The sequence below is a fragment of the Poromitra crassiceps genome (genome assembly GCF_964638095.1).
Source record: "Poromitra crassiceps genome assembly, chromosome: 1".
In the NCBI taxonomy this organism is placed as follows: Eukaryota; Metazoa; Chordata; class Actinopteri; order Beryciformes; family Melamphaidae; genus Poromitra; species Poromitra crassiceps.
The window spans coordinates 37,241,701-37,269,620 of NC_139623.1; the positions used below are offsets into that span (position 1 = coordinate 37,241,701).

Sequence of the window (27,920 nt, forward strand, 5' to 3'; positions counted from 1 at the left end):
CACTATCCAGTGTGATAAGCGATCCTTGGAAAGGGGTCCGCCCTGGGCCCTTTGCCCAAAGCAGACCAACAGCTGATCTGTAATGCGTAATGAACGCGTCCTGGCCACATAGGCTGAGAGCGCCCTTACGGGGCACAGCATGTGCAAACGTCTCTCCTCACCCGAACTGAACGGCGGGGGACAGAATGCCGATAAGTCTATAACCATAGACCTATAGCTGGCATTAATATTCTTGGGCTGGTACGCCGGGTTAGGTCTCAACGTAACCCTGCGCCCATCGTCCCCAAAAACCATAGAGGCCTGCTGCACTGAGAGGGCAATCAGGTCACCGACTCTCTTTCCTGACGATAAGGCCAGCAGCAGCGCGGTCTTTAAGGACAGAAACTTTAAATCGGCGGAGTCCAAGGGCTCAAACGGATGACCCGTTAGCCCGTCCAGCACCGTAACCAGGTCCCATTTGGGAAAAACGCACCGCACCGGCGGGCGCAGTTTACGCGCCCCCTTCATGAAGCGCGAGACCAAAGGGCACACCCCCACGGGGGTCCCTTCAATCCACATGTGGCAAGCCGAAATCGCGGCTACGTACACCTTCAGCGACTGCGGGGACTGGCCTGCGTCAAGCAAGCTTTGAAGGAAACAGAGAACTGGACGCACGCTGCAGTTCACTGGATCCACACCCTTACTTGTGCACCATCGCGAAAAAACCCGCCACTTGTACACGTACTGAGTGCGGGTCGAAGCAGCCCTAGCACTCTGAATATTGTGCACCACATTGTCGGGCAAGCCCCGTGCTAGCAACTGGTCCCGTTCAGGAGCCAGACTGCTAACTTCCACCTGCCTGGGGAGGGGTGGAACACCTCCCCCTCCGCCTGGGATAGGAGATCGGCCCGCACCGGCAATGCCCAAGGCGGGCCCTGCGCCAGGGAGACCAGGTCCGCAAACCACGTCTGCCTGGGCCAGAACGGAGCCACTAGAACGAGCCGGAGACGCTGTTCCTTCACCCTGTCCAACACCTGACGGATCAGGGGGATCGGTGGAAACGCATAAAGCCCCTCCCGTGGCCACGCGTCCGCCAACGCGTCGTGTCCCAACGGGGGGCTGTCCTCCTGGATCGAGAACCACAATGGGCAGTGCGTCGCGCGCCGCCATGCGAAGAGATCGACGCGGGCACGACCGAACCTGGCCCAAATCTGTTCCACCACCTGAGGGTGGAGGCACCACTCCGTATGACGGGGGTAGCCTCGAGACAGCAGGTCGGCGCCGTAATTCAGCCGTCCCGGCAGATAGACCGCCGACACTGACAGGAGACGGGGATACGCCCACAGGTGAATCTCCGCCGCTAACCGGTTCAAAGTCTTCGACCGCACACCGCCCTGTTTGTTCAAGGAACCAGATCTGGAACGGACGCATGTGTAGCCTCCCCAGGGGGAGCACATGCAGTGCCGAGGCCATCAGGCCCAACATGACTGTGCACTGAAGCACTGACACCGAGGAGCATAGACTTAATGTCCTCGCTGTCCGCACCGTGCGCGCCTGTCGCTCCCGCGAAAGGCGGGCTCGCATGGCCCGGGAGTTCAACTCGAGCCCCAGGAAGATCGCCGTCTGCTCTGGGGCGAGGCAGCTCTTTTTCCAGTTCACCAGGAACCCTAAGGTTTGTAGGTGATCGGTCACCACCTTGGTATGTTTCATGGCACCGATCCTCGAGCCGGCCACAATAAGAGCGTCTTCGAGGTAAAGGAAGATGCGAACCCCTCTCGCGCGGAGGGGGGCCAAGGCCGTCTCCACGCAAGCCGTGAAGGTTCGCGGGCTCAAAGACATGCCGAAAGGCAAGACACAGAACTCGTAAGCCTTCCCCAGGAAGGAGAACCTCAGGTATTTCCTGTGTCTCTTGACCACGTGGACATGGAAGAACGCATCTTTCAGGTCCACGGAAGTAAAGAAATCCCCCTGTCTCAACGCGTTGAAGAGGTGGGGAAAAGAGAGCATTCGGAACGGGAACTTCCTCAGCGTCTTGTTGAGGCGCCGGAGGTCCAAAATTGGACGCATGGAGCCGTCCTTTTTGGGCATGACGAAGTACCTGTGGTAGAAGCCCGAGCGCACCTCTGCCTTGGGGACCGAGCGGATTGCCCCCTTGGCGAGGAGCGAAATGACCTCCTTGTGGAGTATGTCCATGGACTCCCCTTCCACGGCCGTATCGTGGGTCCCGTCGAACCTGGGTGGGGCCCTGGCAAATTGCAGGGCGTAACCCTTCCGAAGGGTGCGCCGCAGCCACGGGGACGGGGAACACAGACGCTCCCAGGCCTCGAGCCTGTCGGGCAACGATGGTCTGAGTATATTGTTGGGCACCGGGGGACCCGGTGCTTTGGTTGGGGAAGAAAAAGGGGGGGGCGGGACAAAAGAGGCTAAGCCCCCCTGCCGGTTTCTTACGCGGGCTCCACCTACTGACGTGCCCTGTGAGCGCGTTGAACCGGCGAAACCCCCCAGCCGTGCAGCTTTCGTCGGCTGGGGGGAGTAAGGAGGCAAGACTCTCTTTTGACCGCCGGATGCGGACTCGTCCGCTCGTGCGGTCCCCAGGAGAGCTCCCGACCAACGATGGGCCCATGGCACCATCGATGGTGGGCTTGTCCCGGGGGCCTCCTGACAGCGGATAAGCGATCCTGGGAGAGCTCCCGACCGAACTCGGGCGCTGGGCACCGAGGACGGTGGGCTTGTCCCTAAAGCTACAAGCCGAAGGCTGGCCCTGAAGCCAAGCCCCGGCGAGCTGGGTTGGGTAGGCCCCTGCTGAGTCCCAGACCGAAGTTGAGCGCTGAGCTCCAACGACGGTGGGCTCATAGCCCCCCCCCCTTCCCCCGGGAGGTGACTAAGTACGGGACTGGTTACCCGCTCCCCGCGCACCCCCTCGTTTTGGGGGGCGGGGGCCGCGTACCCTGGCCTGCCGTGGGACCCATGATGGGCCCACCGCGGCTGGGTGGGGCGCATCCATTGGGGGCGCCCTAGCCGGTGAGACTCGTACCCGCTGGCGCGGGGGGGTCCGCGGCGGCGGAGGCCCCGGAGGACGACTCTGCGGGCGGAGCCAAAAGCAGAGGCCACTGTAATATAGTGATGAAGCACATATCACATTATAACATTTGTTTAACAAAAACACACCGCCACTGCTTCTTCCTATGTGACCTTTTGACACATGCTGACATTTAAAAAGTGAAGTGAACTAAAACTAAGGTTTTTCCATGGCCAGAAAAATCTAAAGTTTGAGCAAAAATCCAGCGTGTTAAGTTGGTATAATGACCTCACTCTGATTAATGCTCTGAGAATGCTGTCACTGTTCATCAAGGTTGTTCTGTTTGTGGACCAGCCCCCCCCCCCCATCCCCCCAATCTCCAATGGTGGAGGTGCCGATTGATTTGATCCTTTTGCTAGTTCATTCTTTCTCCTTCCACCCTTCCTTCTGACCTTCGTTCCCTTCTTTCTCTCTATCCGCCTCCCTCTTTCCATCGTTTAATTGAGTGAGCTGGCCAATAAACAGCTTCTAAAGGTCATACCCTCTACTGTATGTTTCTTTGCCTTTTATTTCTCACGCAATGACAAATAGGAATTCACAAAGCAGTCTTTATGGTGAGAGATCTATGCATATCATATCTCCCTGCCTTTCTGCAAAGAGAGAGATTTATGAGTCTCCTTTATGAGCTAAACCTCTGCCATGTTAGAATGACAGAAATATGAAGCACATATTCCCTCTGAGGCTCATATCAATATGAATCCAGATTATTGTGGAAGATACACACAAGTAAACCCGCACACACGGTCACATGCATGACACACAGAATGCATCACACATGCAGGCATATGCAAGCACACATGCAGGCACTGGCAAGCACGCACGCACGCACGCACGCACGCACGCACGCACACACACACACACACACACACACACACACACACACAGTTGTCAGTTGGCTTATCTTTGCACAAACAATTAAATGTAGGAGACGTTTTCATGCGGACAGATTGTAATAAAAGGAAACAGATTATGAGTTTGGCCTCTGAATCCAGCCACTTCACCAAATATTGCAACTCCAGGATGACTTAAAGGATGGCTTTACTGGTAATCAACCCACTTTGTATCAAATATAATCTCGGTATTATAAGCACATGGGCAGTGTTTTCCTTCTCTCTCTGTTTACCTCATGGAGAAAAATGCTCCTGCTGCTGCCTGCAGAAACTCCGCCCCCACCAGCTGCAAGTCATTAAGGCTTGTTAAGGCTCTCCATGCGATTCTCCGTGGATGTGCACATACTTAAAAAAAAATTAAGAAACAATAACAGCCGCCTTCGGAGCAGATTCTGCCTCTCCAGCAGAACTTCCGCAGCTCCGTTGTGACGCCTTGTGGTGTAAAACGCGTCAGAACGGAGTGCTTTGCCAGAGGAGGAAATGGGAGATCTCCGTGAGGAAAACACAGAGAGAAGGTAATGTGATTATATTACCGAGATTATTAATGACACAAATTGGGTTGATTATCGGTAAAGCCATCCTTTAACATTTGATTTAGTGACTCAATATTATTCCAGTCACTTCTCTGAAAAAAGCCAAATTTCCCGCAATGTGGAATCCTGAGACGAGTTGGTGACTGAAGGTGCACAATGCACATCGGAATTTTCTCCTGTATGTCTATATGCAATTATGCATGCAAACTTTGTTGTATTATTTTATTATATTTTATTTCTGCATTTCAAAGGTGTAATTCAGCTCAGCTCACAAATCAAGTTGAGGAAATTAGACCCTAAATGTGGGCGTGTCGGCCCGCTGCGCTTGGCGTCATCTCGTGCAAACCTCCATAGGCGTGTTTATGCCCAAAACAGTATTCACAGGTGTGAGATCATGTCCACTTAAAAGCCACAGCGTCACATCTGTGACAGCAGCACCTTTCTTGCTGAGTGCCGTGGGCAAGCGGGACAGAGTGAGACAGAGAGAGAGAGGGGCGAGAGAGAAAAGAGAGATGGGGAGAGCGAGAGAGGGGGAGAGAGAGAGAGAGAGAGAGAGAGAGGGGAGAGAGAGGGAGAAAATTGGAGGATGAACCAGTAGACTGTATGGACACTCTGTATCTACTTACTGAGCGTAGACTGTACAGTATGGACACTGTATCTACTTACTGAGCGTAGACTGTATGGACACTCTGTATCTACTTACTGAGCATAGACTGTATGGACACTCTGTATCTACTTACTGAGTGTAGACTGTATGGACACTCTGTATCTACTTACTGAGCGTAGACTGTATGGACACTGTATCTACTTACTGAGCATAGACTGTATGGACACTCTGTATCTACTTACTGAGTGTAGACTGTATGGACACTCTGTATCTACTTACTGAGCGTAGACTGTATGGACACTCTGTATCTACTTACTGAGTGTAGACTGTACAGTATGGACACTGTATCTACTTACTGAGCGTAGACTGTATGGACACTCTGTATCTACTTACTGAGCATAGACTGTACAGTATGGACACTGTATCTACTTACTGAGTGTAGACTGTATGGACACTCTGTATAGTGTGGCTTGTGGAAGAGGCTGCCATTGGACACACATGCTGTTGGGACGAACCTGGTAGGTAGACAAGCCAGAGACACCAAGGATCACTGGAGAGAGAGAAAGAGAGAGAGAGAGAGCAAGAGAGAGAGAGACCGAGAGAGAGATGGAGAGAGAGAGAACAAAATAAGTTAGATTAGTTTAGGTTCTATTATTTGATCACTGAGAAGGAAAATGAGTTTCCATGACACAAGACTCACGGATATTCAATATGCTAATCTCTTTTATTACACATTATTGTATAGACAACACATTTCTCAGAAAACTCTAAATCTACTTTGTTACTTCTACATTTCTCATCATCAAATGAGAAATGAACACTGTGCATCAATCACTGGCACTACAATCTATAGTCTTGCGCTTCAAGTTTATTTCAACATATTTCGTAGAACTCGGATGAAATGAAAGCATGAAGGCTACTCATTTTGCGGTGATACATAATTGATTAAAGTCCTTTAGTTGAGATGTGTCTGTGTTGAAGGCTACAGTTAAATAAAGCATAGAGTACAATACAGGCGGATAGATGCAACAAATCAAAGTCACAGAGCAGGTCAGACTTGACGTGTTACTGCCTCCAGGAGAAGTGAGGAGGCACGATGCAGTCGGATGCACACAAAAAACTTGAGCAATTGAAATGGTCATATTATGTTGTTGTGTATTCAGATTTCAGTGATAGCAAGCAAATCTCTGAGGAACCTCTCCCTTCCTGTCTGTGTGTCTCTCTCTTCCTCCCCTCGTTAACAGAATTTGCTGATGGTATAAAATACAGTGGGATCTTGCACCATTAAATGGATATTTCATGCAGGAACCATATGGCAGGTACCTTATTTTAAATACTACTGAATAATGCATACGACAACCCTTCATTCCTTTCAATTACATGCAAACACGCACAAAGAAATTCATGAAATACACACGGACATGCAACACACCGCGCACATGCACACAGACATGCGCACAAATACAAATGCAATACATCAAATACATGTGCGCATGTCCAAACACGCAGACACACATGTACATAATGAGCACGCAGAGGTACACCTGTGTGCGAAAGGGCAAAGCAGGGGGCAGGGAGAAGGCAAAAGAAAGGGGAAAGCAGGGGGCAAGGAGAAGGCAAAAGAAAGGGGAAAGCAGGGGGCAAGGAGAAGGCAAAAGAAAGGGGAAAGCAGGGGGCAAGGAGAAGGCAAAAGAAAAGGGAAAGCAGGGGGCAAGGAGAAGGCAAAAGGGGAAAGCAGGGGGCAAGGAGAAGGCAAAAGAAAGGGGAAAGCAGGGGGCAAGGAGAAGGCAAAAGAAAGGGGAAAGCAGGGGGCAAGGAGAAGGCAAAAGAAAGGGGAAAGCAGGGGGCAAGGAGCAGGCAAAAGAAAGGGGAAAGCAGGGGGCAAGGAGAAGGCAAAAGAAAGGGGAAAGCAGGGGGCAGGGAGAAGGCAAAAGAAAGGGGAAAGCAGGGGGCAGGGAGAAGGCAAAAGAAAGGGGAAAGCAGGGGGCAAGGAGAAGGCAAAAGAAAGGGGAAAGCAGGGGGCAAGGAGAAGGCAAAAGAAAGGGGAAAGCAGGGGGCAAGGAGAAGGCAAAAGAAAGGGGAAAGCAGGGGGCAGGGAGAAGGCAAAAGAAAGGGGAAAGCAGGGGGCAGGGAGAAGGCAAAAGAAAGGGGAAAGCAGGGGGCAGGGAGAAGGCAAAAGAAAGGGGAAAGCAGGGGGCAAGGAGAAGGCAAAAGAAAGGGGAAAGCAGGGGGCAGGGAGAAGGCAAAATAAAGGGGAAAGCAGGGGGCAAGGAGAAGGCAAAAGAAAGGGGAAAGCAGGGGGCAAGGAGAAGGCAAAAGAAAGGGGAAAGCAGGGGGCAGGGAGAAGGCAAAGGAAAGGGGAAAGCAGGGGGCAGGGAGAAGGCAAAAGAAAGGGGAAAGCAGGGGGCAAGGAGAAGGCAAAAGAAAGGGGAAAGCAGGGGGCAAGGAGAAGGCAAAAGAAAGGGGAAAGCAGGGGGCAAGGAGAAGGCAAAAGAAATGGGAAAGCAGGGGGCAAGGAGAAGGCAAAAGAAAGGGGAAAGCAGGGGGCAAGGAGAAGGCAAAAGAAAGGGGAAAGCAGGGGGCAAGGAGAAGGCAAAAGAAAGGGGAAAGCAGGGGGCAAGGAGAAGGCAAAAGAAAGGGGAAAGCAGGGGGCAAGGAGAAGGCAAAAGAAAGGGGAAAGCAGGGGGCAAGGAGAAGGCAAAAGAAAGGGGAAAGCAGGGGGCAGGGAGAAGGCAAAAGAAAGGGGAAAGCAGGGGGCAAGGAGAAGGCAAAAGAAAGGGGAAAGCAGGGGGCAGGGAGAAGGCAAAAGAAAGGGGAAAGCAGGGGGCAGGGAGAAGGCAAAAGAAAGGGGAAAGCAGGGGGCAAGGAGAAGGCAAAAGAAAGGGGAAAGCAGGGGGCAAGGAGAAGGAAGAATTGAAAAAGTTGAAAAAAGAAGGAAAGAGAGAGCAGAGGATCAATGGTAGCTGTTGCCCATTTAATTATGAAAAGGTCATAGTGAAGTGAGTATTCACTATTGATACACCATGGTGGACCATATGGAGATATTGCAGTTAGACCGAGATGACCTGTGTGTGTGTGTGTGTGTGTGTGTGTGTGTTTGTGTGTGTGAGAGAGAGAGAGAGAGTGCGTGCATGTGTATGTAGGTGTGTGTGTGTGTGTGTGTGTGTGTGTGTGTGTGTGTGAAAGAGAGACAGAGCTATAGACAGAGGAAGAGAAAATGGAGAGAAATACATAAATGAAAGAAGATAGGAGACAGAGAAAGAATGGTGAGGTAAAGGGAGTTAATACAGTCATCTGTATTCTTATTCATATCTCCATACTGTGCTCAGCCATTTGTGAGGGTATTATTGGTTTGAATTTTTATGTTACGCCACAAATTAACCACTAAAATATGTAGTTTTTCAGGAAATAAAGGTAATGGGATTCTGATCTATGGAGAATTAGCTAACATCCATTGTGACTTTAAACCCGTCCCACTTTAGTCTCCTGGTTCTCTTTAGTATAATATTTCGATGTACTGGACAAATAGAGGTGTTGTCTTTCCTACACAGGTGTTGCTGTTTCTCCAATCATGTCTGCTTGCTGGTTTTTGATGGACAGTGTCCTACAGTAGACCTATGTGTTGTGCCCTGGCAGAGGAGCTGATGGACAGTGTCCTACAGTAGATCTATGTGTTGTGCCCTGGCAGAGGAGCTGATGGACAGTGTCCTACAGTAGACCTATGTGTTGTGCCCTGGCAGAGGAGCTGATGGACCGTGTCCTACAGTAGACGTATGTGTTGTGCCCTGGCAGAGGAGCTGATGGACAGTGTCCTACAGTAGACCTATGTGTTGTAGATCAATGTGTTGCGCCCTGGCAGAGGAGCTGATGGACAGTGTCCTACAGTAGATCTATGTGTTGTGCCCTGGCAGAGGAGCTGCCAGGGCACAACACATTTCTAAACATTGTACACGTAATCCTTTCATGGTGGGGAAAAGTATTTCTCTCACTTTTTGTATAAAGAACACATTATTTCAATTGTAAAACACTATGCTCACTCTGTTCACAAAATTTCATGAGGCCAGGTTGACTGAGCACCCTTCAGCAGTCCCTTTGAAAACACATTTTTACAGCACGGTTGAAGCGCCAGCACCTCACAACAAACTACATAAAACTTAATTTGAGGGAAACAGTTTCATTTCATTCAATGGCCCTCAAGGTACCAATAATTTTTACACTATAATTTTTATACCACACACTTGTATGTTTGATTTATTGTAGCAAACATGCCAGTTGGCCCCCTTGATAAAGCTGCGGTGAATGTGCTCTACTCAGGGAAATAATATGTGAGTGAAGATGAATTGTGACAACATCTCTCTTATTAGAATGTGTCTTATTATGAATGTGTCCCTCTTGGTAAATCAGAGCTCCTCCACTGGAAACTACAAATATGGACTATTTCCCAGGCTTTGAAAATATGAGATAACAAAACAAAAAACAAAAACATAAATTAATTAATTAGAAATTAAATAAATAAATTGGGAAAACACTACAATGTACAAAAGTTCTGTAAGAGTGTGGAATAATAAAATGGAACATTCCTTGGAAGCCTAAACTGTAGGATAAGTTGCAAATTGCTTCTTATATTGCTTCTTTATGTATAGATATTAATGGGGCCTGTATGGCCAGTAGAGATACAGTGCCATCATGGAGTGGCACCACAAGGACAAGGTGTAATATTATAAAGTGTAAAGAGATAAATATGTAATATTAATAAATCTACATGAGCCTTATATTTAGTCTTTCTCTTCTCATAAGAGCAGTAGGGAAATTAATTGCAAATTCATGTATGAAAAGCAATCCTCTTATTACAGTAACTGTGGATTATGCGTAGCCTACATTATTAATCAGTTTATATTGAGTCTTAGTTTTTTCTCCAACATTTTTCTCCAAGGAAAAGGAAAGTAAGTAGCTTTACAGAGACATGCTTTGTCTTGAGTGTTAATCTGTGCATGAGAAATTAATGAGCTATTAAAATTAGAGCATGTTTGCTTTGATCCCATTGGATGCTCTACCATGTGATGCGTCCTGTCTAGCCAATCAGACAGTAAGCCTCAAAGAAAAGTCAGCAGCAGTTTTTTGATAATCCCACACACGCACGAAGGCAGTACACTCAAAAGACAATATTAATCTTTAGTGATACTGTAGGTAGTGACACAGCACTATTCTGATAGAGGATTCAAGAGTGCACACACAGATGGATACATGCACCCACACGTCTCTCTCTCTCTCTCTCTCTCTCTCTCTCTCTCTCTCTCTCTCTCACACACACACACACACACACACACACACACACTCTCCCTCTCTCTCTCTCTCTCTCTCTCTCTCACACGTTCTCCGACAGTCTGTTTGTTTGAGAGAGATGAGATGAGAGGCACTATAAGCCTGCATTAGGCCTTGCTGCACCTACTGAAACCAAATCTATATGCAAAAAAGGATTGTTCTCACTGGCTGACTGGGGAATATTAAGTCTCTCTGTCTATCAGTTTGTTTACCAAGGTCTCAATTGAAATTAAACAGTGCGGTATCAGCAGGCTGTTAATATGCATATTGTACCTTTCTCACTTTCCTCAACCAGCTTCCTTCTGAGCTGCTTCAGCCGTATCGCTCCACTATCTGATCAGTGTAGACTGAAAACTATATTTTAGGGATACCAACAGTGGTGGTTACTGTAATCACATTACATTTGTCTGTAACAAGTAGTGTAATGCATTACGGTTCCTAAATCCAGTAATCACATTACAGTTACTAAATCAAAGACTTATGTGGTTACTTGCGTTACATACGTTTTTCAATTATCTGCAGGATCGGGATTCAATCTGCAGGATGTTAGCTCGGGAAGGGGGGGCATCAAAAGTGCAGTGCTTTTAGCTGACTGTAAAAGATGTTAACTGCTAGAATGGATGGGCTGGTGGGACGAGGAGGAGTGATGATTGGTTAGGTTTAGGCATGAGGGGTGATGATTGGTTGGTTCAGATCAATCAGAGTCATCCCTCCATTGTAGCACCAAATGTCATGGGAGTTTGAGGGAGATGGCAACTGGCAATTACATGGCAATGCATCTCAGGTGGTGGTGCAACGCAAAAGTAATGTAACAAGTAGTGTAACAAATTACTTTCTACAGGGAGTAACTGAGTAAAGTAAGGCATTACATTTTTAAATGAATGTGTTACGTGTAATATATGTCGTTTTTTGACACTGGATACCAATGATTAACTTTTTTTGTTTGTTCAAAATGAATATATTTTGGAAAAGAACTCTGTGGTCTTTGCGGGTGTCAGGTGTGGCTGCTTACATGTCTTAGCCGTAGTCAGCAGCGGTTCACTTTGCCCTGTAGGGTAGGACGCCGTCACCTGGACGCTGTACTCTGTCCCGCTCAGAAGGTTCAGGAGGAGCACGGAGGTGACATCCTCACCCACCGCTGTCTCCAGAACCTGTCCTGGCACTGAGGAAGACAATCACACACACACATGCGCGCACGCACGCACGCACGCACGCACGCACACACACACACACACACACACACACACACACACACACACACACACACACACACACAAACAAACAGACATCCTTATTAGGGATGGGGCCGATCCGATCCAATATCGGGTGCCGATATTGGCACTAATTCACGGATCGGATCGGAATCGGAATCGGAATTTTTTTGCAATTCCAGCGCTGGACGTAATTTGCCCATGTATAATAGTATCCTTCTTTGCCTTGTATATTTTCTTAATTTTGTCTGCTTTTTGCAAGGTATATTTAACAAAAAAATCTTTAATTGGCCAAATCTTTGCCTATACTGTATATTCAAGAAAAATATTGGTATCGGCATAATATCGGTATCGGCAGATATCCAAATTCAGGTATCGGAATCGGATCGGAAGTGAAAAAAGTGGATCGGTGCATCCCTAATCCTTACTGGACTATAACAGTGTTTGCATCCATTAAACTTATTCTTAGCTGCTGTAAACAGGAGTTCACACATACGTACACACACAGGACAGGAGTGCACACACACAAACACACACATTGCCTCTAGGCCAGTAAATGATCAAACAAAACAATAATAATAATAATACATTTGATTTGTATAGTGCTTTTCAAAACAACAGTTACAAAGTGCTTTATCTTTATGTGTTTGCATCTGTATGTATCTCTCTGTGTGAAACCGTTGGTACATACACTTTCTCCTACTACTGTACTGTATATGTGCCACAATTCCAGAAGCCTGGTGAATATATTTGCCTTCAACTTAATTGCTATAATCCGGTTAATTGAGTCTGCCTGTTTGAAGCTGGGAGCAAAGAGACACAGTCATTGTGTTCGGATGACTGAAAACAGTCATGGAAACTATAAAGACTGGAGCCTTGTCTTAGAACGATGAAACAATTAGCACAAGAGAAGCGCCAGAACAGTGAAAATGGACTTTTGATGATTCTTTTTGCTTCAAGACAACAAAGGGGAGTGTTTTATTTCAACGCTAGATAAGTCATGTTTTCCTTCACGCCTCGAGCCTCCTAAGAGGGGAAATAAATAAAACATAAATAATAAGTCACTATCAGGAAAGGCACTCAAGAGGCCTGTGAGCACTGTGAGTTTGTCACAGGTTTGTTGCTGGTGGGTCCTCCCATAACAAGAGGATTATTAAGACAAGGCTGCATCCCAGGGCAAAACGCCAAATAGACAAAAATAACATCTGGTCTAAAAAATACCCCCGATACTTGACTACTAATCTTTTTGTTTTCTATTTGATAGTGTTTGATACTTGTACTGTGTTATGTGTGGATGTGAATACTTGCACATGTGCCTCCGTGCGTGTCTCAATATGCATGTTTTGAGTGTGCTGCTTTTGGAAGGACACACATACTTCAATAAAGGTGTATGTGTGTGTGTGTGTGTGTGTGTGTGTGTGTGTGTGTGTGTGTGTGTGTGTGTGTGTTCTTGTACTGCAATACTTATGAGGACCATAAGACCTCACAAGGATAAAAAGAAGATGATAATCCTCCCGAGTGAAGGCATTTTGCTATTCCTTCCAAGGAAAGTGCTATGTTGTGTTTAGGATTTTGGTGTGTGTGTGTGTGTGTGTGTGTGTGTGTGTGTGTGTGTGTGTGTGTGTGTGTGTGTGTGTGTGTGTGTGCGTGTGCGTGTGCGCGTGCGCGTGCATGTGTGTGTATGTACCAGAGATGGGCTGGTAGACTATCCTGTAGCCCATGGTGGGAGACTGAGGCGGGTCCCAGGTGATCCTGAAGCGGCTGTACCACTCCTCTGACACACGCGCGTTGCTAGGAGACGAGAGGGGCACTGCCAAAGCCAAAGTCAGGATCAGTTAAAAGTGCTTAATTGACACAAAACAAGAAAACAATATTGGCAAAGCATCAAAACATAATCAATTGTTACTATTTAGAGAATACGTCATTCCCCCTCCACCACCAACTTTCTTCTGACACCGTCGATACATTGCATAGGTTGCTGGTTGGTTGCAGGTTAGCAAGACCAACGTAGACATGGTTTTTTATTTATCTGTATGGTTATTGCAAGCTCTCACATATAAGTTAAGTTAAGTTGTCCTTTATTTATCCCATGGGGAAATTCATCCTCTGCATTTGACCCATCCTCTACTAGGAACCTTCCTAGAACTAGGAGCAGTGGGCAGCCGCAGTGGGCAGCCGCAGTGCAGCGCCCGGGGACCAACTCCAGTTCTTTTTGCCAGTGCCTTGGTCAGGAGCACTGACAGGAGTATTAACCCTAACATACATGTCTTTGATGGTGGGAGGAAACCGGAGCACCCGGAGAAAACCCACACGAACACAGGGAGGACATGCAAACTCCACACAGAAAGGACCTCGGACGGACCGGGGTTCGAACCCGGGACCTCCTTGCTGTGAGGCAACAGTACTAACCACTGAGCCACCGTCAGTGGCAGTCGAATGAATTTGCGTAAATTATTGTGATCACAAAATTGTTGGAGGGCCTGGCTTAAGGGAGCAGTGTTGGGCAAGTTTCTGAAAATTAGTAATTACTTACAGTTACTATTTATTTACGTCTCTCAAAAAGTACGTTTTCACATCCTAAAGTAACTAGCCCATTTACATTTCAGTAATTGTAACTGAGTTACTAAATTTGAGAAAGTAATTAGTTAGATTACTAGTTACTGCAAAAAGTAGTTAAACTACAGCAACTAGTTACTTAGTAACTATTACTCCCAACACTGCATGGGAGGGACTGACTGCCCTTCATGATACTTCATATGTCATGTGCTAAGTGTGCTGGACTGGACTGTGCTGATTTATCAGCTGTTCTGTTCTACAAGCTGGGAAATGGTTTTCATTTGGGACAGGGCGACAGCTGTCTCTCTCTTATTATTATTTAATTGTCCCATTAATGAGAGGAGCCGCTGTGATTATGAACGGCCTTCATTAAGACAATTATGCTTCAGTGTTTGTCATCGCTTTAATTTGCATTCCCCTTCAGGAGCGTCAATGAACACGGAATTAACAGAATGCAAATTAACATTCTGCTCTCTGCATTCTGCTCTCTGCAATCAATTCGTTTTCATCCCAGCGGTTATAATGCAGAGGTGTGTGTGTGTGTGTGTGTGTGTGTGTGTGTGTGTGTGTGCGCGTGTGTGTGTGTGTGTGTGTGTGTGTGTGTGTGTGTGTGTGTGTGCGTGTGGGCATGTAAGGCTTACATGTGGCTCCCAGGGCAGACACACTGATGCCGTCTCGTCCGTCTGTGTAGACTGGTGTGACCGTCACTTTGTACTGGGTGTCCGATAGTAACGGCTGCAGCACCGCTCTCCTCTGACCCCCAGGAACTAATACCTGCACGCACACGCACACACACACGCACACGCACATGCACACACACACACACACACGCACGCACGCACACACACACACACACACACACACACACACACACACACACACACACACACACACACACAAGGATTACACATTTGCTCACAAACACATACTGTATGGACACACACATGCGCGCACACCCACAAACACACACACTCAGTCTGAATACAGTCAGACAAGCGCGACACACACACACACACACACACACACACACACACACACACACACACACACACACCCACACACACACTCTACAGTGCATGTTCATAGGGAGTCTGCTGCTCCTCTCTGCTGGCTTAGGAGCCTTTGGAGAAAAGATAAAGCAGGACTTAATTTGGTGAGAGACCTGTGAGATGTGATATACCTTGAGGGATTTCAACCGTTCAAGAATTCTGCTCACTTCAGTTTAGTCAATACAGTCAGTTGAGGCCAATGTGAGGAAAACCAATTACAGCTGGGGAGTGTTGATCTTTCTTCTTCACTGCGTCTTTGTTTCAGTTCTAAAGAATGGTTGTAAACCCTATTTATTTGTGTGAATAATGCATTTTTTTAAATACTTGCAGACAAAGTACAATGTAATATAAATGTAGCTTCGGGCTGCAAGACACCGATTTGACAGATTGATGCCAAGAAAAAGGCACATTATAATCCTGATCCTGCCTCTTGTCTTGCCTTTTTATCTATATGATCAAAAATAGATGGATACTAACTATAGGTGTTTGTATTCACATTAATAATTATAATAGCTTAACCTTGATTGACTTGCTAGGCAAAGTAACATCAGAGACATCAGATTGACTTCTTATTTCAATGTTTGCCTTTTCGTCAGATAAGTAGAAACTGTCTGCTATCCAAATGTGTATGTATGTATTATGTCATTTAACACAGAGCATGGAAATATCTATTTAATATAGTCTAATGTTTATGTCTTAATGATCTGTGTAATTCCCAATGTAAAACAAGTCTGCATGGGCTATGGTGCAAGGGCAAGGGCAAAATCTTTGCTAGTTTCTAGCACTCAAAATCTCCCTTTTTTCTTTGACTTACTGGGTCAGTACATCAAAGACTTACTGGGTCAGTACATCAAAGACTTACTGGGTCAGTACATCAAAGACTTACTGGGTCAGTACATCAAAGACTTACTGGGTCAGTACATCAAAGACTTACTGGGTCAGTACATCAAAGGACGTGTTTCAGTGACCCAGTGGAAGCTAGAAAAGATTTTGCCCTTGCACTTGCACTGGGTGTACGATATGGCCCAATGTGTTTACATAATGTACAGAGAGAGTGAGAGAGAGAGAGAAAGAAAGAGAATGAGAGAGAGCGAGCATGGGTGTGTGTGCAAACATGTGTGTGTGTGTGTGTGTGTGTGTGTGTGTGTGTGTGTGTGTGTGTGTGTGTGTGTGTGTGTGTGTGTGTGTGTGTGTGTGTGTGTGTGCGCGCGTGCGTGTGTGGTGAAGTCCATGCAGGTGAAATTGTCTGAGTCAACACACTGATTAGTGGAGCTGTCCACTCTGGCTGAGGTGCTGAAACAACATGCCAGTGACTTGGGCAAAACGTATGCATGTGCACAATCACACACACGCGTGCGCACACACACACTCACATGCACACACACACTCACACACACGCACGCACGCACGCACGCACGCACGCACGCACGCACACACACACACACACACACACACACACACACTTCCTTTCTTTACCTCTCCCTTTGCAGCAACACACACAAGCCTCTTAACAGCACCAATAATGTATAGTAAGCAGCAGTGAGATGAGGGGTGGCAGCAGGGCAGATTGTGCAATCCCTCCCCCACCCCACCCCCAAAATTCTACAAAAAAATAGTATTTATTTATTTATTTATTTATTCATTCAACCTTTCAAGGAAGAGGGGGGAACCTGAAACAACCCCTATCTGTCAGCCGGAGGGCTGATTTATTATTTTTATTTTAATTATTTTATTATATTTTATTATTTTGTTTAGCCACTGTTTCCTTTTCCCACTCTCTCTGTTTCTCTTGCTCTCTCTCTCTCTCTCTCTCTCTCTCTCTCTCTCTCTCTCTCTCCTTCTCTCTCTCTCTCTCTCTCTCTCTTCTACCCTCCATCTCTCCCCCCAGTGAGGTAAATGGCTGCTGAAAAGATAATGGAATGTCTTCCGGCCTGGCCTGGCCTCTCCATCTTCTACTGACACCACAGTGGGAAATTAATACAGGGGCAGAGAGAGAGGGAGGGAGGGAGGGAGGGAGAGAGAGAGAGATAGAGAGTGAGAGAGTGTGCGAGAGGGGGTGAGGGAAAGGAGAGAAACCGAGAGATGGAGAGAGGGACAGAGAGGCAGAGTGACAGTGTGTGTGTGTGTGTGTGTGTGTGTGTGTGTGTGTGTGTGTGTGGCATCAGGGTGGGTCTGTGGCACTGAGCTGAAGGGCTCTTACTGCAGATAGAGGAGAGGCCAGGAGGAGTGGGACTAAAAGTGTAATCAGTTTTGGGACTGGAGCAGATGACCCGACACTGACCACTGCAGTGCTATCAGCAGGCTATTGTTTACTACACATCTCCAGTGACCTCAGCCGACCTCAACTGTGTGTTGAGGTGCATGTTCGTGTGTGTGTGTGTGTGTGTGTGTGTGTGTGTGTGTGTGTGTGTGTGTGTGTACATGCATGTGTCTGGCCAAAGCACCACAGGATTAACAGGAGCAGAGGGGGGGGGGGCATCTGAGTAGATTCCCTGTCTACCAACACGAGGGGTATGTAAGGGTATGTGTCCTGGTTGCTGCACAAGCGCCTCCTCAGGTTGGTCTGTTCGGGGGGAAGGGAACTGGGGGGAATAGCGTGATCCTCCAACATGTTACATCTTGCCGGCTTTCCAACCAGGAGGGATACTTTGGAAAGTAATAACGACCTTAAGAGATGCCGTATACTCTATAACGCTTAAGGGAGGGCAATACATCAGAAAAACATCAAAGCATAATTAAAATCCAGAAACATTTCTGATCCACTGAGTCCTTAGACCTCTGAGCCCTTATTTAACCCAGCAAGCTGCTCAACAACAGATGATCACAAAGCCATAAATTATGTTTTGAAAGCAGCAGACTGCACAGACGTTCTCCAACTCACCACCTCCTCTCTGTGGTCGCCCCTGAGGCCTCCGTAGGAAACCCTGTAGTTCTCCACCTGGGGGTCTTCCAGCTGCCATGATGCCTCTAAGCTCTGGGTGGTCTCGTCACTCAGCTGAAGGTTTCTCACCGCCTGACGTGCCACTGTGATAACACAACACAGACAACACGAGTTACTGTGGGATTAATACATCAAAAATGAATGGAAAACATACACTCCTTGAACCACATGTTTTTGAACAGTTCAGTAGTTATGAATAACCGAACAAATCTCTCCCAAATGTGCAAATTAGAAAAATATGTATTCACATCCCCCCGAAAAATCTCTAAACTAAAAACAATCATAATTGAGAGATTTGCACTTGGGAGTTTGAAACAAAGTGTGTTTTTAAAGTGTTTTCTGCAGTAGTGATAATAGTTTTAAACACAATAGACATGTTTTTAAAGTTTGTGCAGTCATGAGTGGAGATGAATCAGTGTGAGGGACCATACTGTGAGGGACTATACTGTGAGGGACTATACTGTGGCCTTATACTGTGCTTGTACAATCCTTGAATAAAACAAAAACAAAGGCAACCTGGTGTCTTTAGTATAAATGCACCAAAAAAGATTTTCACAGCTGCACTTGAGAGTTTTAAACAAAGCAGACATGCTGTTTTCAAGTTTCTGGAGCCTTAAACAGAGGAGACATGTTGCTTTTTAAGTGTTTAGAGCCGTGAGGAGAAACTTCTCCGCCTCGATTAGCGGCAGCCGCCTCCTCAGACAAAACACAATCCAGATGGCCTCCGGCTCGCCTCAGCAATGACCAAGTTAGAGTTAAGGCTTCTGGGTAAAGCCACCTTGGTGAACATAATAGCAAGATCTACAGTACATGCTACATATTTAACGTTTTTTTCTATAGAAAGAGTGCAGCAGCCCATCTACTTGGGATCTGTTTTTCATGTGCATTGAAGTTAGAGCGATACACCAGATAATAATAATAATAATAATAATAATAATAATTATTATTATTATTATTATTATTATTTGGAGACACCTTTCAAAACATCCGAGGTCGCCATACAGTGCATACAAGAGACAAACATTCTAAAAGATCATACTCAGATAAAAACAACAAGCATGGCATACACCAGCATAATTAAAATAGTTAAAATAAGAGGAGCGTAGATAAAAGAAAAGAAATAGATATGTGAATAACTAGTCAGAACTAAAGCCTTTTAATGTTTGGCCTATACTGATAACATTGCTGTTGTGGCCAATCACCGATGTTCACCGATGTCCATATGATCTGTTTAACAACAAATTCTGTGATGATCGATTTGTGTAAATGCTGGAAAACACATGTAATACTGTGAACTGACACTAACATTGCTGTTATATTACTCATACCACTGACATCTACATATACCCATATGGTGGCTTATGTATGATGTATCCCTACTTTGTTTATGGGTGGGGGGTCCTGTGGGTAGGGGGGATATGTTTGTTTGTGGGTGGGGGGTCCTGTGGGTAGGGGGATATGTTTGTTTGAATGAAGCTGTATGTGTATGTATATGATTTTGTAGATGTATGTTTTTTGTATTTTTCTTCTGTTATGTTATGATGGAAAATCAGTGCATAAAAAAATCTTATGAATCTTATGAATAAAAAAAATTGATGACAAAAAAGGAAGAACTAAAGCCTTCCATCAGTCTGGACCGTGTGGAGCTATTTTAAGACCTCAGTAATTCTTTCTTTATTTCCTGGAACTAAATGAGCAACATTAGCCAAACTCTGCTTACTAGCTGGAACTGCAGTGTTGTTGTCTCTGGCAGCATCAGAAAGTACTGGCAACTAGTGGGGGCTCTCACAATTCAATGGCACAGCAGTTTGGAGACAGAATTTGTCTCCAAACTGCTGTGCCATTGAATTGTGAGAGGCAGGTTTGAACCATGGGTCACGCCAGAGCATTTAATGCTGGCGTGAGCTGTGATTCAAAGCTGGCCCGTCACACTACATGGATAGTGTTCAAAGCAAGTACCACTCGACCTCAGACCACACGACCACAGGGCCACACCCAGTCTAAACTATTTAAAACTATACAGTTGTGATTCTTTTCTTTTCTTTTTTTTGCATGTTTTTAGCAGGGGGTTCCTATCTGGAAGAAACCCCAGGGGAGCACGGGGAGAACATGCAAACTCCACACAGAAAGGCCCTTTTGACGAGCCCACCTGAGAAGTAGGCACTGAGGACATGGGGATGGGGACACACCCTCAGCGCTCACAGCGTCCCAGGTGGGAAATTAACCCAGGACCTTTTTACTCAAAGATGACACGCCCAGGTGAAGACATATCATACCATTACAATGTCAAGGCAGGTAGTTTCCCATTCACTTAATGTATAGATCGATTATTGTTAAGGTATACTTTATTATTGAAGGCGTGATGAGCGCTACGCTGCATAATGACACTAAGACAAATTCCTCATATGTAATCTTGCATACTGTGGCAATAAAAGTGATTCTGATTCTGATGCTTTCAAAACTTGTGTTATTATACCTAGGTATACGTATAACGCCCTCATTTGAACAGATGTACAACGCTAATTTTACTCCTCTTTTAGACATTATTAAGTGTGATCTTGAACGTTGGGCGTCCCTGCCGCTGTCTTGGTTGGGTAGGGTCGCGCTCATCAAGATGAACGTCCTACCAAGGATTTTATATCCACTCCAGATGGTGCCCATTATTCTCTCAAATAAGGTGGTTAAGATCATTGAAGGTTGGTTGAGCTCATTTATATGGAACAAAAGACGGCCTCGATTGAAACTGGCAAAACTACAATTGCCTAAAGCTGCTGGTGGTTTAGATCTTCCAAATGTGAAATGGTATCAGGCAGCTGCACACTTAAGGTTTGTGGCTGAGTGGCTGAGGGGAGACCAGTCCTCTATATGGCTAGATGTTGAAGCCGCTCAGTGTGATTGTCCGCTCAGAAACCTGTTATTTCTTAGAAACCTTGCCTCAGTAAAAAGCCTGTGTAAAAACCCAATTGTTATTAACACTCTAAAGGCATGGAAATTGGTTAGATCGATGGAGGGCCGAACCAAACTAACATCACCTCTTACTTCAATTCAGGGGAACCCTGACTTCCCTCCAGGTCTTAGTGACCTTGGTTTTAACATTTGGAAGGATAGGGGGCTACTAGTTTTAGGGGATTTGTTTGATGGCCCTATCCTGATGTCCTTTAACCAGTTACAGCAAAAATATAATTTGTCACACCAAAATTTCTTTCGGTTTCTGCAGGTGAGGGATTTCATACTCCGGCGTACAACATTAACAACAAATATAGAAGCCTCTGAGGTCGAAAGGGTACTCTCACTTGGTCCAAGAAAGGGTTTTATTGGTTTTCTTTATAGTTTATTAAGGTCTACCTCTACTCTGAACACTCTGGCCACCAAGCAGATATGGGAGAGGGACCTTGAGGTGGAGATTGATGACGAGGACTGGTGTGATATATTTGATAATGCCAAAAGAATTTCTGTGTGCAACAGACTGTGGTCGATGCAGCTAAGAATTATACATAGATTGCAAATATCACCCAGCCTTCGTCATAAAATGAATGCTAGCCTGTCTCCCCTCTGCCTTAAGTGTAAGATAGAGATAGGAGATTACACCCACTGCATATGGTCATGTCCTAAGATAGAACGATACTGGTCAGACATAGTGCAGCAGTTGAGTGTCATCTTTGGTGTGGAGTTGGACCCAGACCCTGTCAGCCTTATTCTTGGTCTTCCCCATAAGAAACTCATTTATAAACATCACAAACGGCTATTTAATTTATTAACTTTTGCTGCTAGAAAAAATATTCTTTTATTTTGGATTAAAGACAAACCTCCAACAAAGAGGAACTGGCACCAGATAATCATGCAACTTATGCCTCTGGAGTTCATGACATGTATGCTGCACTCAACAACCGATGTCTTTTATAAAGTGTGGGAGCCTTATTTGAATTATATTGACCCTAACCTAGCAGAGACACTGACTATTGGATACCTCAACCGAAGTGATATTGCCACCTGATTCTTGCCTTTTTGCCTTGTACATCTAATTTAATTTAATCTATTTTATTGTACTCTCATTCATTTGTCCATCCTTTCCTTTATTGTTGTCCACATCTATGTTTTTGTGAAGTGTTTAAGCTGCCCTGTCTTTTTGTTTTTTGTTTTGTTTTTTTGTCTTTGTCTGTTTTGTCTTGAGAAATTGAAAATTTAATAAAAATACTATTGAAAAAAAAAAAAAAAAAACTTGTGTTATTGTTTTTTTCAGAGAGCCCGTACGTAAAAGCAATTAGAGCACTTGTTACCTGGAGTAGTCGTAGCAACTGTTGTTGTCTTGGCCACTGGGGAAATATACAAGAAAAGCAAATCAGATAATTAGATGGAAACTCTCCTCAACAACTCTGTATATAAATAATTAAGGTAATTAGAAAGAAATACATAACAAATCTCTGAGGGGCAAATAGATTTCCTCCCTCTGAGATTAGCCGGGATGAACAAATCAATACAAATCTGCTCGCATAAAGCTACGCTTAGGCTACAACTCAGAAATGCTAATTCTATGATCCAGTATGTCAATAGACTACTAGTGTGTCATCCAGTGCAAACAGTGGGACTGTACTATTATACTATACTTGAAGTAAAAAAGAGTTGGGGAAATGCAAAAATGCAATTCAACAGTTAGTCATAGTCAATTGTCTTCAGAATATCTTTAGCATATGAAATTAAATAATTAAATCTACACCTTATTCCAGTTTACAGACTGCAAGTTCAATAGTGATTATTTAACATGCATCATCATGGGTTACGTTTTAAATAAAACTGGTCTCTTTCTCTATGCAGGAAATGTTGTAAGGTTGTAATGTTGTAAGTTGTAACATCAAGACTCATGTTTTGTAACGAGTGACGATGTACAGGATGCTTAAGTAACTAATAATGCCTCTTACATGTGGTCTCTATAACAGAGATGGTGTCACTTTCCGACTCGTCTTTGAATATGGCCGTCAACATAACTTCGTATTCGGTAGAGTGACTGAGACCGGTCAGGAGGTATGTATTATCAGCTCCACTCACAACCACCTGGACAAGAGAGAGACACATAGACCGGTCAGGAGGTACAGTATGTATTATCAGCTCCACTCACAACCACCTGGACAAGAGAGAGACACATAGACCGGTCAGGAGGTATGTATTATCAGCTCCACTCACAACCACCTGGACAAGAGAGAGACACATAGACCGGTCAGGAGGTACAGTATGTATTATCAGCTCCACTCACAACCACCTGGACAAGAGAGAGACACATACAGTAGAGACAAGTACTGTAGGCTACTGACCTTTCACATCCCTGCAAAAAGTCCACTTCGACACTTTGACATTTATAAAATAATCTGTGTTTCTGAGGTTTAATAGCCCATTTTCAATAGTTCATCCTGGTCCAAGTTATAGAATCATTATATGGGGGGTTGTAATACAGTAGCTGTCAGCAACACTTTACAATGGCTTTAATCCAGTGTATTAATCATGGTTAGGTACTGTAAGAAGACAATGTGCTAATAGCCTACTGAAAATATCTGCAATACATACTTGCATGGGTGTAGCAACCCAATGCAAGTACTGTACAAAGTACAACAATAAAATTAATTAAATCAAGTATAGATGAACTAATACTAATATAATAGCAGTACCTTCTGATTAATGTGCCATCATTTCCCAGTTTTACGTACATTTTGTTCTGTTGTGTCTCACAAAGCGCTTAAGTGACACTATTTGATGTGATACAATAGGATATGGTTATAGATCTTATGTTGTTAGTGTATTTGCAAGCAGGATCAAATGTTTCCTGAGTTACCTTCAAGTTGTGATAAAGGCATTAGGCATTAACCGACTGGCTGAGAAGAATATTTATACTGTAGCTACATCACCAGACTCTTTCAAAACCAAGGTTATCATTGAGTTTTAATAGAGAGAGCTACTAAAAGAATATAAAATAAATAATGTATCTCCTTGGGGCTCAGAGAGGCATAACATAATTTCAAGCAAGAAAGATTGAATGTTCTTAATTATGTTTTGTACTTGTTGCACTCTGGTGCCTACATTATCAATTAGGGAGAATTCATAATTCTAATTCACCACTCCCTATAAATTAGGGAGTGGTGGGGCTGGACCATCTGTCCCTGCAGCGGAGGAACAGCAAACTGGATCTCCTTTGCTTCTTTGTTTTACTTCCTGCGTTTTAATATTGTGACTTGAAAACTCGACAACATTGTACCAGAAGAGCCCTTAACTGTAATGACTGGTGCTGCTACTTCCGCTCTGCACCAGACAATGAGTTTAACAAAGAGGGAACAGACCCACAAAGAACAGCACCCTCAGTCTGGACCAGACAATGAGTTAAAGAAAGAAGGAACAGACACCGAGAGAACAGCACCCTCAGTCTGGACCAGACAATGAGTTAAAGAAAGAAGGAACAGACACCGAGAGAACAGCACCCTCAGTCTGGACCAGACAATGAGTTCAAGAAAGAAGGAACAGACACCGAGAGAACAGCACCCTCAGTCTGGACCAGACAATGAGTTCAAGAAAGAAGGAACAGACACCGAGAGAACAGCACCCTCAGTCTGGACCAGACAATGAGTTCAAGAAAGAAGGAACAGACACCGAGAGAACAGCACCCTCAGTCTGGACCAGACAATGAGTTAAAGAAAGAAGGAACAGACACCGAGAGAACAGCACCCTCAGTCTGGACCAGACAATGAGTTCAAGAAAGAAGGAACAGACACCGAGAGAACAGCGCCCTCCGTCTGGACCAGACAATGAGTTAAAGAAAGAAGGAACAGACACAGAGAGAACAGCACCCTCAGTCTGGACCAGACAATGAGTTCAAGAAAGAAGGAACAGACACCGAGAGAACAGCACCCTCAGTCTGGACCAGACAATGAGTTAAAGAAAGAAGGAACAGACACCGAGAGAACAGCGCCCTCAGTCTGGACCAGACAATGAGTTAAAGAAAGAAGGAACAGACACAGAGAGAACAGCGCCCTCAGTCTGGACCAGACAATGAGTTCAAGAAAGAAGGAACAGACACCGAGAGAACAGCACCCTCAGTCTGGACCAGACAATGAGTTCAAGAAAGAAGGAACAGACACCGAGAGAACAGCACCCTCAGTCTGGACCAGACAATGAGTTCAAGAAAGAAGGAACAGACACCGAGAGAACAGCACCCTCAGTCTGGACCAGACAATGAGTTCAAGAAAGAAGGAACAGACACCGAGAGAACAGCACCCTCAGTCTGGACCAGACAATGAGTTCAAGAAAGAAGGAACAGACACCGAGAGAACAGCGCTGCAAGGAGGACGATGAAGAGGCACAGTACTGTAGGTTACAAAGGAGCGCTACGGGCGAGGCAGCGCTGCGTATGACAGAGGGCAGAAATGAGCAATGAGGAGGAGGAGGGGAAGGAGGATGATGACGACGACGCATGGTAGGATAGAAAGAGCTCTCTCTATTTCTAGTCGAGGTAATCTTTCACTCTTTATGTGTGTGTGTGTGTGTGTGTGTGTGTGTGTGTGTGTGTGTGTGTGTGTGTGTGTGTGTGTGTGTGTGTGTGTGTGTGTGTGTGTGTGCGTGCGTGCACACATTTGTGCTTGTGTTATGTTTAATCTCCTGTCAGGTAGAACTAGACCGAGCAGTCAGTGGAGGGTGTAAAGACATGTGTGTGTGTGTGTGTGTGTGTGTGTGTGTGTGTGTGTGTGTGTGTGTGTGTGTGTGTGTGTGTGTGTGTATGTGTGTGTGTGTGTGTGTGTGTGTGTGTGTGTGTGTGTGTGTGTGTGTGTGTGCGTGCGTGCGTGCTTGTGTGTGTGTGTGAGAAAGAGAGAGAGAGACCTCTCCAACTCCCCAGAGTGTCGTTTTCAGCTCAACAACACACAAACACACACACACACACACACACACACACACACACACACACACACACACACACACACACACATACACACACAGACTCACAGACCTGAGGGCTCTATCGCTGCTTCCCAGCTGCCTCTAAATCCCAGATCATGGTAATAAAAACCCCAAGCCATTAATTCTGAGATTTATTCAGCTTTTATTTATACTCAGCTAAGCCAGGACCTTTACCAGCTCCCATTCCACTCAGTTTCTCTGGGCATATATGAAGTACAGCCACTTCCTTCTCTGGAGGTAGAGATAATAATTTGACACTTGGCTGAATGAGAGATTCAGAATCCATAAAGGTTGGTTATATCTTGTTGATCCTAAATTACAAATTTCTTCAGTGCAATATGTCAGTTTGAGGAAGTGTCATCAATCATGTAGTAATTTCAGGTGGGAAATCTGTGACAAGCTTGCAAATATGCCCGGGACGCAAGCTCTGTGTTTCATGCCCATGATGTTTTTCAACATCTACAATCTAGGGTTATCCCTATGGTATCACACTGTCCCGTGGCTCATGTCTTGCTGGTGACCAACCGTCCTCATGGTCCAAACTACCTTCTCTAATGGTTCTTTAGTACTGACCTCCTTTGTATTGCCTCCTGAGAATGGTGCCCAGGACAGCTTGTAAAGGACGATGTCATTGGCGGAGTGACCCCAGCTGACCTGGAAGCTGGCTGTAGTGACATCACTGGAGCGCAGGTTCAGAGGGCCGGGAACTGGAGCTGAGAGAGAGAGAGATAGGGAGAGACAGAGAGAGAGAGAGAGGGGAGAGAGAGAGAGATAGGGAGACACACAGAGAGAGAGACGGGGAGAGAGAGAAAGAGAGAGAGAAAGATGGTTGGCGTTGCTTTGTGTTGTATAGAGTGCTGCAGGGATGACATATTTTTGTAGGTTTAACCAGAAATTGCCGTGCCATTGGTTGGTTGGTTGGTTCGTCAGGGGAAAAGGCTATGGGGTTTTAGAATGGGGATTTTCACTTAAATGCATAAGGAGTGGTAATTTGGGTTCAGCAGGATAATCTTCAGGAACGTAAATCACTTTTATGCCTTTTGAAGCATAGCCTACAGTACAGTATATGTTTTCAGGCTATGCAGAGTCATAAGAGCTGTGTAAGGAAAATACAGTACAGTATGTGTTCCACCACCATAACAGTCATACAAGCACAAGCCGGCTTTACAATACAGTCACATCCCAGGAAATACTCTAGCTTGCGATTTTCTAACTGTAGTGTGTAAGTCAACACAATTCGTAGCTAAATCAAGACCCTTCTACCAAAACACGTTGGCGTTAACTTGTGGAGTTTTTAAAGTCAATATAGTTTCACTCACTTTTTGATACATAGCCCCCCACCCGTCTCCACCCGAATACCTAGAAAGCACTTATAATGGTTCAAAAAGCGTCCATCCTTACACCTGGTCCATTGACTTAAGTTTGCCAGGAGATAAATAAAATCAGCATAGCCTTTCTAGGCGTGAACAGTTTAATAGTTGCTTGACAGAAATACATTTCTTTCAGCTGACTCAGCTGAACTGCTTGTTGCTTAAAGGGATATTCCAACAAATCAATAACTGTTAGCGTGATGGAATAGGCAGGGACAGTGGAATGACCTTTTAATGTGACTGGGCTATTATGCCTAAGTGTAAATGAGATGGGCAGACAGCCAGAATAGTAAAGGAACCAGTGGGGGTACTAAAACTCAATATTGTTTAAAGCCGACAACTGAATGTCTGGGCCCTCTAATGGTAACCATACAACTTTTTGAGGAAATTGAGACAATATTACTCTCAATAGAGAGTGGGATTGGCAAGTGGAATAACACTTGTGCAGATA

At 45.3% G+C, this 27,920-nt stretch overlaps 1 protein-coding gene across 1 annotated transcript in view; it reads right to left on the reverse strand.

The window, feature by feature from the left end:
• The window catches only part of col14a1a (collagen, type XIV, alpha 1a), a gene marked incomplete at both ends in the record, with an annotated part of 230,950 nt that overhangs the window by 134,662 nt on the left and 68,368 nt on the right, over window positions 1–27,920 (reverse strand). The window contains 8 exons of the mRNA XM_083636760.1: window positions 5,522–5,638; window positions 11,423–11,572; window positions 13,309–13,431; window positions 14,819–14,951; window positions 18,108–18,250; window positions 22,445–22,480; window positions 23,084–23,216; window positions 26,673–26,812. Of these exons, the coding sequence (XP_083492886.1) occupies window positions 5,522–5,638; window positions 11,423–11,572; window positions 13,309–13,431; window positions 14,819–14,951; window positions 18,108–18,250; window positions 22,445–22,480; window positions 23,084–23,216; window positions 26,673–26,812 (975 nt within the window). The remainder of the gene's footprint in view (window positions 1–5,521; window positions 5,639–11,422; window positions 11,573–13,308; window positions 13,432–14,818; window positions 14,952–18,107; window positions 18,251–22,444; window positions 22,481–23,083; window positions 23,217–26,672; window positions 26,813–27,920) is intronic.